Source organism: Sander vitreus, chromosome 24 (genome assembly GCF_031162955.1).
Source record: "Sander vitreus isolate 19-12246 chromosome 24, sanVit1, whole genome shotgun sequence".
Classification (NCBI taxonomy): Eukaryota; Metazoa; Chordata; class Actinopteri; order Perciformes; family Percidae; genus Sander; species Sander vitreus.
In genome coordinates, this window is record NC_135878.1 from 4,378,850 (window position 1) to 4,390,585 (window position 11,736).

The 11,736-nt window shown below is 39.9% G+C and overlaps 1 protein-coding gene across 4 annotated transcripts; it reads right to left on the reverse strand.

The window, feature by feature from the left end:
• Window positions 1–3,740: 3,740 nt before the first annotated feature.
• ccnt2b (cyclin T2b) lies at window positions 3,741–11,711 on the reverse strand. 4 transcript variants are annotated; one of them, XM_078243397.1, is made up of 9 exons: window positions 11,478–11,710; window positions 10,841–10,922; window positions 10,622–10,750; window positions 9,650–9,710; window positions 9,277–9,339; window positions 8,879–8,924; window positions 6,780–6,943; window positions 5,916–5,986; window positions 3,741–5,802 (listed from the first exon to the last, which is right to left on the reverse strand). In XM_078243397.1, exons 1-9 carry the CDS (start codon window positions 11,633–11,635, stop codon window positions 4,759–4,761), a joined length of 1,818 nt encoding a protein of 605 aa, XP_078099523.1. In that variant the 5' UTR covers window positions 11,636–11,710; the 3' UTR covers window positions 3,741–4,758. The 4 variants fall into 4 exon arrangements, 1 of the variants encoding a protein (XP_078099523.1); XR_013501020.1 differs by lacking the exons at window positions 3,741–5,802; window positions 5,916–5,986 and adding an exon at window positions 7,345–7,441 and having other exon boundaries at window positions 6,852–6,943; window positions 8,550–8,924; window positions 11,478–11,711; XR_013501018.1 differs by lacking the exons at window positions 3,741–5,802; window positions 5,916–5,986 and adding an exon at window positions 8,163–8,216 and having other exon boundaries at window positions 6,854–6,943; window positions 8,550–8,924; window positions 11,478–11,711.
• Between the last annotated feature and the right edge of the window lie 25 nt (window positions 11,712–11,736).

Consider the following 11,736-nt stretch of genomic DNA (forward strand, 5'->3'; position numbering starts at 1 on the left):
TAAAAAGGAAAACACTTCAGCAGCAGGCTAATTAAAACCAGAGAGGTCTGGATGAGGAGGCCAAACAACCCACACAGGTGGCGGGCACGTCACTGTGTGTGTGTTTATGTGTGTGTGAGCTACTGTAGCACATCATGTTTATGCATGTCTATATGAGTGTGGGTGTGTGTGAAGCAGCAATTCATGTTTTTTTTTCTTCATTTGTGTGTTTGTGTCAGTGTGGTACATCTGTGTGTGAGTGTGTGTGTGTGTGTGTGTGTGTGTGTGTGTGTGTGTGTGTGTGTCAGAGGTGTATGATTGTTGGTGCTTTCCATTCATTTTAATGGCTTCAGCCTCCACTGCTGTCGCTTCATTCTGCTGCCTGCACCGCTGACAGGAAGGACCTAGAAACTTTCATCTGACAGGACCCTGCTCAAATAGGCCATTGGTGCACCATAATTAGTTCAAATGTCGAAGCCGGTGAATTATTGATGATTGGGGACGAGTAGGGAGGAAGACATTTCACATCAACTGTGTGTGTGTGTTTTTTTTTAGCCATTTCTTTTTAAAGGACAGCTGGTGCTTTGCGGTTCCCACCACAAACATGAATCTCTGGTGTTCAGGCCGCGAGAGGATGCATTTGCATGGGGCAGAGAAATAAACTGGGGCAGTAAAGGGAATAATTACAGAGGAAAACTGTGAAATAATGTCTTGTTTTTCATTGAGAACAGCTGGCTAAAGAGAGGGCTACAGCTTTTTTGAAAAAGGGATACCTTAGCACTAGTTGGAAACAAAAAGTAAACCACACCATGAAGACAGAGGCTAATTTATGCTCCTGCCAATCATTGGATATAATTGCGCTACCATGGCATAATGGCAGCCCAGGCCCAGTCATTTTCCCCCTCCGGCTCTATCTCGGGTGCTTAGAGGGGTTTCCATCAGCTCCTGATTTTTCAAGAGAGACCTCACAGACAGGAATGACAATGGACTTTCAATGGCTTATAATTATGCCACTTTCCTGCACAATTTCCTGGGCATCATTTGCATTAAGACTCATATAAGTGCACCATATGCTGCTCTGCAAAGGCCTATTGATCAACTCCACTGCTGAAATTACCAAGTGCCATGGCATTTCCTGGAATGTCTCTGAGCCTCCGCCGTCCGACAGTTATCTGAATCTGTTAATTGGATGGATCAAGTCCAAAGTTAGTGGCAGCACGAGCTGACACGTGTGTGAATATTGTGACCTAGGATCACAGTGTGTGCTGAGAGGCACCTTGGGTTTATGGCATGAAAAGCTGCATCCTCTTTCAAGGTTATTCAACACTGCGTCTTGTTTTGCTTCTTTTTTTTTTTATCCTCTAAAAGCAGTGAAAATGATGCTGGGTGTTTGCGGTGCTGCTGATCTGCCCTGCTGGCATTAAAAGGCCAAATGTAATACTGCCATCTAGTGGACATGAGGCAGTAAAACAGCTATGGATCAGAGACGCATCATGAAATGAAGGGGGATTTTTGCTGTACATCAGAACCTGCAATTCTGTGACAAATGGCTAATATTCTTGTCCCAAACTAAATCAATTGAAATGATGCTGTCATCTTGTTGCATCCCGGATAACATGGAGCATGAGTTGAGTCTTCGAATCATGTTTTAAAGTGTAACTTAATTATCCGTTTACTTGCTACCCTAGCTGCTGAAACAATCATAATGATAGTAATAGTATTTGTGTCAGGGACCTTTGCATTACATGGCTGTATGTCCCTGTCTTTTGAGTCGTAATTAGAGCTTGGACGGTGTTTTCCTTTCAGATGGCTCTTAATTCTGGGATTTGTTGCTCACAAAAGCCTCTCATATCTCTTCCTCTCTGCGGATTTTCGAACAGTAGGCGTCTCTTATTCAGCTCGAGAGGTTGCTGAAAATAAATCATCACCCTCCCACCAGTATGCGAGAATGTCCAGATGGTTGAATATTCACCGACATCCTCCCGCTGAATTTCCCCATTGTCTTCCACACTAAAATTAGAAGGTAATACTTGGTGAAAACGCTGTGTCTGCTCTGAGGGTGCTAGTTAATTATCAGGAACTGGATTTATGTTCTACCCACGGATGAAGCATCAGCGCTGTATTGTGTGAGAGTGTAAAGTCCAAAGCAAAACCTTGAAACCCCCTTAAGGTTTGTTGGAGGGACCAAATGGCAGGTTTCACTGATAAATTAGCTTTCTTTGGCAAGAACAAAAGAAAAAATGTCCACAAGGTAATTAATTAACTAAAATAAACAGACTTCGTAGTTTCTACTATTATCAAGACACAAAAGCATGTTTAGAAGCACAAACTAATTTAAATATTCTGCTCAACTTGTATTTCTAGTCATGCCTCATTAACTGCCATTAGCATTACTAATTCACTAGCACAGCATCCCAGCTACTAATCACTTCAGCTGTCTATTAGAGCTCCAATATGGCTGTTTTTAAACCTAGCATGTACTGAAAGATGGCCATTTAATGTAATCAGTATTGTTCAGTAAGTAGCCTGTAACAATCAATTAATCAATCTATATGTAAGCAGAGAGGCAGTGGGAAATGACCATTGTATATTCTGTTTTGATGAGAATTTCTTTTGGCGGCATTTGACAAATGACTGTTTTATCTTCAAATGCAGCGAGGGCTTAAATTCATTGGGAAATAAATCCAATGTTATGAGGCTGGGATTAAACCATCTGCATGATTTGGCAGTTCTTTTCATTTTTGCATGCTACATGTGCCTTCCAGGCCAAAATTAGAGGCTTACCATTTTTTTTGCACCGAGGACTGCATTTTACTCGAGTCAAGTACTACATGTTGACTGTTCAGATTTGACAGGGAAGAGGTCCTTGCATACAAGTTGGAGCAAAAATGGAAAATCAATGCTTTCAGAGGCAACAAAAATAAGCAAAACTGTGACTAATCATTACATACCAGTAACTTTACTGATTGTATTAGTATGTTTAGGTAGGTTAATTGTATTAACACTGCCTCAAAAACAGATTAATATTCAGTGTTAAACTAATTTAAAAAAAAATGGCAGTCTACTTTCTGCCAAGTTATTTAAGAGTCAATGAAAATGATGGAAAACATTGACAAAAGTAAATTAATTGGAGATCAAGCTTTTGCCTTGAGCCTTTTGCTCATCGTCAGCAGATGGAGTCTGTGGTCATCTCAGGTTTTATTATTACTCCATTGTTTTCCCCCAGAGAAAGACAGCGAGTTGTGGTTAAAAGCCCTAGAAAAGCTAGTAAGCGGACCGTGAGTTTACTTTTTGTCACTTTTAATCTATTTTTAAGCAAAAATGTCTGACTGGTTACCACTTCTCAAATGTAAATATTTGCTGGTTTTGTATGACCGTAAACTGAATCTCTTTGGCTGGACAAAATGGAGACATTTGAAGATGTCACCGTTGGGTCTGTGAACTTGTCATTGGTATTTTTCACTATTTGCTAACATTATATAGACTAAACGATTGTGAAAACAAACAAAAAATAGATCCTTCGATCATTAAATTAGTGGTTGGTCCGACAGCTTTCCATGGAAAATTTAGCTTTTTCAAAAGTGAAGGAAAACAGAGAACATTACACACTCTTTAAAGCCTTGATGAGTAACTCCTTTCATTGTTCAAAAGTTTAGGTTTTTGTTATGTTCATCATCACCTTACAGAACCAACCAAATGTAATCAACTCAAATGGTAAATCCATGTTTCTGGTTTCATGTCAGACACTTAAGAACAGAAAATCGCTGTGATGTGTAAAAATGAATTTTACACCTTTATTTGGGCTCCCAATACACAAATCGAGGATAAATTCATCAATATAGAGTCTGCATTAGATCTCATGATACACTGAATGGAGGAAGGTCTGGACTGATGCAATAAACCAACAGATTGAAATCTGAACTACAGTCCTATATACACAATCTTATTTAAGAGATCTGTATTTTCTGATAGTTAATAACATTTATCATACTGTATAGCGGTTGACAAGGTACAATCACAAGGCCCTTTTGCAATTTTAGCCGATATATCCTAAATGCACTTTCACAGCAGATGTTACTTAAACTTTATTTGTAGCTCTATAATGAGTCTGCACATTAAGTTCAGGTGCGGCCTTGGAAGTCCCAATAGACGGCAAATAGAGTCTGCCTTACATTTGTATTGTTTTCTTGTTTTAACTATTGATGCACTCTTTGAAAAGTAAGCAGACCACGTTTCCTAAGACAGATACTGAAGTTCTGCCGTCATCGTCAGCAAATGGACGAGGTGATACATCTCCACAGATACAGGTAATAAACCCAAACAGAGGAAGAGTCGTTCTTATATCAAAAAAGTTCAAGACCTGAGATTTTCAGTGGAACAAAATGTCTTAACATACCAAAAAAAAAAAAAAAACATTAACCATCTGTAAACTGTCACAATAGCTGTGAACACTAGCTTTGTCTTCCCTTTTGTGACTTAAAACATGCACATTAAAATCATAATGTCGGCTCGCGTTAAAAGAATGTTTTAAAATCTCATTATTCCAGCCGAGTTGTTAAAACTTCTCATGGTTGTTTTTTTGTTGCAAGCTAGTAGTACACAGCTCTATCCATATAATTTTACATTTTTGACAGCTGAACGAGAATCATCAATAATCAGTGTGTAGACACGACTGAGGGCGATGCAGAATTCAGATAACTTAAGACAAATAAATTCATTTTTTAAACTATTAAACATGGTAATACCTTATTCTAGACAACACTGTGGCCTCTCCGAGGGTTACAAGTTCATTCCTTGGGCACTTAGTAAAGAGTCCAGCATGTCAAAAGTGTCTTTGTAGTCAGTGTGTTGGCCGTTGGAGGTCAGCATGCCGTTGGTTCCGTCGTGGCCGTGGTGCTCCATCATCCTGCTCCCGCTCTCGGATGAGTAGTGGGCCGAGCTGATGCCTCCTTTGGAGCTCCTGCTGCTCTTGGACGAGTGGTGGTGGTGGTTGTGGTTTCCGGCGTCAGAGTGAGGCCTTTTACGAGACGAGCCGGAGGAGCCAACGTCGGGCGCTCGTATGGATAAGGAGGCGTTCTCTATTGTCCCTCTGCCATTTCCGCTGAGGGAGTAAGGGTGCGAGTGGCCGTGTTTTGAGTGACGATGGGCATGCTCTTTGTGCTTGTCTTTTCCAGTCAGAGTCCCGCCCTGCTCCGAGCCTCCGTGACGCTCTGATGAAACTTTGATTCTCATCTTGAGCTCCTCGCTCGTGGCGGAGCCGTTCTCGGCATAAGAAGGAGGCAGCCGAGCCTTTTTAGAGCTGGTCTTATCTCTCCTGCTCTCACCTGACTGGCTGGCCTGCTGTGCCTGAGAGCGTTTCTTGTGGTGGTGCGAGGAGAGAGCCGGAGGAGGTGCGTACATGTCTGTGCTCGACTCCTCCTTCATACCGTTCTGCGAGGCCAGGTCCGCCGCATGTTTCTCTCTGTACTTTTCCAGGGTCAAGACTTTCTGTGGCCGTGAAAAAGTGGCGGTGTTTGTACTGAGCTGCGGGTGTTTACTACTAGATCCGCCTGCAGCTTTGTGTTCGTGTTTCACCAGTGTGAAGTCTGAAAGGTGAGGCTCGGAGAACTGGTCGTAGTCGCAGCTCTTTGACTGGTCACACAGTGGCTGGTAGGAGGCATAGGAGGCTGCGATGCTGTTAAGGGAGGGCATGTCTAAAGAGTCTGATGAGGTGGAGGGGAAGTAGGAGTTGGAGACACCAGAAAGGCCATCTAAGGACGTCCCCTGGAAGGCACTATCCACTGTTGGGCCCTCTGTCTTTGGCTTCTTAGCTGCTTGAATAGCCTACGAAACACAGAATTCAACATGAGCTACTGACACTTATTGGGCCTAACCTGTACCAGTCACACTTTATGTGCTGCCCTCATATAGTAGCCTGACAAGAATTAATGACATACCCTCCAGTTTCGTATCCTCTTCAGTTTGCTGGGCGTCTTTTCCAGGATCTGAAGAAACTCATGTGTGAGCTCTGAAAACAGTGAAGACAACTTTGTCAGTGAACACCTCTATACTGTAGGCTCATTACTAACATAATTCTCATGCTATCTACTGATAGCTTAGGATAATGGCTGAGACTGCAATACTTCATATGATGAGGCAATGGCAGTAGGGAAGACCAGAGACAGCCGCTTTGTCGCCCTACTTAAAAATAGAGGAATGGTTTGGGTCCCAGTGCACATATTTAGTAGCATTCACTTGGGCTGCAACTAACGCTCGATTAATCTGACGTTTATTTTCTTGATTATTCTGTGAAGTATAAAATGTTAGCAAATAGTGTAAAAAAAAAAAAGAGACAAGAAAACATTTTACATTTGAGAAGCCTGAAATGAGGTAAATGTTTGGCATTTTGCTTGGAAAATGACCGATGATTGTAGTGACAGACACTGTTGGCCTTGATCAGTGTAGATACGGTTAATAAATTAACGGATATTTGTCTGATTTGAACAGCCGTCTATGCAGATTACACTTTACAAAACGCAACAAAAATGGATTTGAAAAACGCACGAGTGACGAGTGTCAAAAACACTTTCTAAAAAAGCTTTGTGTAGATTGGCCGTAATGTAATCCATCAGCAAGTTTTTTTAAATTTAAAAGCTGTGATATTTAATTTGCAGATACATTCACAGTTGAGGATTGGTTTAGGGGAAAACATTTGGATTATTGGGTAGGTGAAAACGCCGTAGTCGTCCCCCCCCCCTAAAAAGAGCATGAACCTTTCTATGACTCCAAGAGAAGGATAAACCAGCGGTAGAAGTTCTTACCATCCAGCAGCTGTAACGTTACGGTGCGGTCCACGTACTCCCACCAGTGTTTGCTATCTGTAGACACGGGGATCTCCCAGTTGGACCACTTGCAGGCCAGGTGGATGCAGACACATGCGACTACTGTGGGCCTGTACTGTAGGCAGAAGGTGGTGAGGTGCAAACTGCAGGAGACAAACAAAAGAGAAAGATACAGCCGTCAGCTTAAGGCCTTTTATTCTAATACATATATAATATGCATTTGAGGCAGTTTAACAAGGCAACATTAACATGTGTTCAAATTAATAGCAGAACATTAAAGCATTACTGAGAATCAAACTAATATTTTCACATCACATACACACATCCTTACCTCATAATACTGGAAAAAACATTTGTAAGAATATGTTCCTAAGTGTTTCATATGATGATATATTGAACCTGTATTTGGCCACATTAATTGTTTTGATTTGAATTTAAAAAGAGGGAAATTATGAAACATTAGAAATAGTGTTTCTTAATCTCTTAATGAGCAATAATTTCAGGAAATACCAATTTATAAACAAATTAAATAAAATCTACTCACTACTTGCATTAGTAAAAAATGATTGATGACAGCACGTTCAGCACCATCATCACTGAAACTTCGACATCAAACATGGGAACTTTCAGAATGAGAAACACTGGTAGCCAAGACAAATGATTAGACTTTAAGTTTTTTACGGTTTATTTTCTCTGCACCCTGAATCCCAAACTACACTGCAAACTGACTCTAGTGTGTTGAAGCTAAAACTGCTGAAAATGACCAGGGCTCACATTTATCTCAGAATCACACTGAAAGTTGAACTAAGATTAAAAACCCTCCTACCTCTGATTCCACTTTCTACTTTTAATATCAGCAAGTAGAATGACTCCACCTAAGCCAAAGTGCAACATTGCCGTTTTACAACAATTTTAGCTGCAAAGCCGAAATTATAACATGTTTTAGTTTTAACGTGAGTTGCATTTAAAGATATTAAACAGCCTTGTAATTCAAAATGCATAACAAAGTGGGCTTAAAGTGTAAAGGTAAATATAACGAGTTATCTATATTATTTATAGATATATGCAAAAATTCTGACAGCTTATAGCATAACTCGCATGATTTAAAAAAAACAAAAAACATTAAATATACCTATAATTAAAAAAACACGTAAGAGTGCGACATCTTTTAAATATTGTGCAGTATTAGTAGTAGTATAGTATCTGTCATCCAGCCTTGGCGATACACCGCGACAATATGAATATTGCTCTCATATATTCTTTTAATACCTTCATTATCATCAATAAAGTTATTACATTCACCACACTTTAATCTGGACTTCATTCTTTGTGCATAAACTGAAATTAAGAGATCCTATCTACCATCATTTGTTGGGAACATCAATCTCTCAGACTTGCATATCATACTAGCAGCCTCTGTAAAACAAGTAAGATAAACACCTCAAAAGTCAGTTACTGAACAACAGCACAGTAATATCAAAATTAAGAGCTCAGTGTATATAAAGTGAAAATTATTTTGTAGCGAATCTTTAAAACATTTCTGCCACCATATTTCCTCTTCAAAAGACAATAACCCTACGATGCACATGCATTATACAACTATGTTAGATTTCTGAAATGGTCATAAAAACTACATTACCACACAGAACAAGCATTCAGTTTGCAGCATAGTTTGGTGTTTCAATGTTAGCTCTTTTAGGGTGAAAAATGTGCAAAAAGTTAAAAAAAAGAACTGTAAACTATACTTACCAAAGCACTCTATAAGTTTAAGAATCTTTAGTGGCAATCTATATTCAGGCTACCATTTGAGTTTTTTTTTTAGACATGTGCACTCCGTACCAAACAACCTTGAGAGGTAAACAGCACCACTACACTCCACATAGTGCATTCAACCCCTATGTGCCAACACAGAGCCCTTGTACAATACACCGCACACAGCAGCCTGGTCGGTACTTCCCCACACCGGGGGTTCCCGGGGTTCAGGCGCAAACAGGGCGTTGGACACAGGAAGGGGGGCCCTGCAGGACAGGAAGCTATAGTGTGCCATTACAGTGCAATAAGGGGAACAGGATAATAACCTGTTGGTAGCCATGAAATAGGAAGTCTGTGCCAAATCCTTGCTTGCTGAAAAAGAAGAAGAAAGTTTATTTTAGAACTAAGTTGACACTCTGAAATAGCATTTTTATATATATATATATATATATATATATATATATATATATATATATATATATATATATATATATATATATATATATACCATTAATGTAAATTATGCAGTACGATTCATGTAGCTGTATAGATGCAAATCTTGGTTACTTGGGACCAAAGTAAGAAAAAGTGGCACTTTAAATTATTATGTTGTTAAAAACACTGTAAATCAATTTCTTTAGAGGGAATTTAGGATTTATCATTTTTGAAAACAATTCTTTGGAAGTACTATAAAGTGATGGTAAAAAGAAAAAGAATGTTATACCTCGTACTAGCTGGGAACACCTCACAACATCTGTGTGTGGATGATCAACTGTTATTTCAAAACCTGCAATAAAGATGTTGAATGAAGATGATCAGCCACTCGTGTTAGCAGTAGCAGAAATCAAGTGGGATATTGTGGTTCCATATTTGTTTAAAGAGAAAGGAACTGAAAGAACAACCTCAAGTGCTTTCCTAAACATTTGAAAAGGTAAACTGCAATGTCAACATGCCTATCTGGTACTGTAATTCTGTTTGCACGTATTCCTTCGACAGGAATAATGCTGCTATAATGGCTGGCTGAAGCCAGTAAAGCTATTCAACACAGAAAAAAGTAAATACTGTATGTACAGTACCGAAGCTTTAATCACACTCACCCAGCGTTTGCAGCACTATTGTTTCCAGTGCTACAAGCTCTTGTGTCTGCTGCTGGAATGCCTGAAAAAGATCAATCATTGAACAATTTAAAATCTGCTTTCCAGCAGCTATATACTGATGATTCAACTTATCAGCATTCCTACAAAATAAAAGCATTGCCAGCAGAAAAGTTGGGTTAGTGGAGCTACTACACCTTTTAGCATTCTGATATAAGAGCTTAACTGTGTGGGCATAATAGACCCTTATTGGTCACCCTTGCATGTTTGTTTTCTTCTGGTTTCACACCAGCCCCTTGAGAAACATCAACACGCTCACTTGCTTCCTGTGAATTCTTACATACAGCCTCTCCGGGTAATGTCTAGATAGGTTCAGGGTTGCAGCGCATGTGTGAAAGGGGGCTTAAATTAACCACATTATCCTTATCCATTCTACCCACAACAAATTATGTGAACGTGGTTTTTAATAAGGCAGACAAAGCACATGATTAAAATAAGTAGATTCAACATTGGACTTGACAATGGTCCCCCCCCCCCCCAAATCTTATCTGCAACATCACGTAAACGTATGTCAAATTGTAAAAGGTGACTTCACAAACAATAGACCTATATTTGAACTGTTGATTATTCATTTTGTCTATTAAACCTTAGAAAATTGTGGAAAATGTCCAAAACAATTTCCAGAAGGGGACATCTTTTAATAGCTTGTTTTGTCCCAACAACCAGTCCATAACCCACAGATTTTAAATTTTACTATTATACAAGCCAAAGAAAAACAGCAAAATCCTTGGTGTAAAAACGCTGGTATTTCTGCTTGGAAAACTAGTAGCAATTAACCAGTTATTAAAATAGTTATGTTGTTGCTGCTATACAGCAGTTGAAGATGTCTTTTCTCCCAAAAGCCTCACAATGGCACTTTAGTCAGTTATTAACTGAGTAAATTCCATGAAAACCAAAAGTACTCAGTTTTCTTACGTTGCTCTTAGTGTCTATGGCAGGCTCTTGTGGGTTAGTGCAGGCATGGGCTATTTTAATGACATGCTCCAGCTTCCTGGGCTGCTCCTCAACTTTTGCTGCCAGGAACAACGTAGTCTGAGAAATGACCTAGAGAGAGAAAAACCTCAGTCAGTTTTCATAGTCGGTACCACCGGTAATTATGGTATCAGCCAACACTGCAGTGGTAACGTTACTTACATTTCTATGGAATTTGCTGAAGGAGTGAATCATATAAAACCTGTGCATATATACTATAGCAGTGTTGATAATCAGTTGAGAGCTGGTATATTATTAAGGCACAATACATGGATGATATACAGTACAAATAAATTGAATGTAACAGCTTTAGAGTAGAAACCTTGACACATTAGCATCAAGCTAGCATTGAGTAGAGACAGCTAGCAAAACGTGTACCATGCTATCGCAGAATAAATTCATTAGCTTTTACTTTCAATTACAGTCACTTTAAGCCTATTGAAACGTAGTAATATGTTTAACTTACAAGTACAACCAGTATTAGTAATCATTCATCACTGATATCATTAGCTAGGCACAAAGCTAACAATGGAATCTGCAGTCTGAGACAAAACAATAGCTAAGATAGCAAGCAGGCCTTAACGCTTCCAGCTAGCTAAATATTAACACCACGTTTGCGGAGTTAAATGGTCCATCTTATCATGGAGGACCCTGTACATGATAGTGAAAGATTTTAGGTGTATTGAGGGATACAATATTAATTGTAACAAGGCTTGCCATTCCGGCCTTTCAGTTTGCTAATGAGCTAACCCGTATGTCTGCTAGTTAACAGTTAGCCTTTGCGTTTCAGAAAGGATACACGTTGAGTCTCTGGCCTATATCTTGGATTAAGTTGGCGGCCTGTTGCCTGTAAGAAAGCTCCCTGTCGGCCTCTATTCCGCCGCGTCGAGACGGCGTGTTTTCGAGCTGCTCCCGGGTGAAGAGCCATTTCGTAGAGGGTCCCCGGTGCACCGCCATTACGCTCCCACAGCCAAGCCCGACGGTGTTAGCATCGGGAGGGAGTGGGGCGACGGGGGCACCGGAAGGACGAAATAAGCAGCCAAAGCTGATTAAAACCG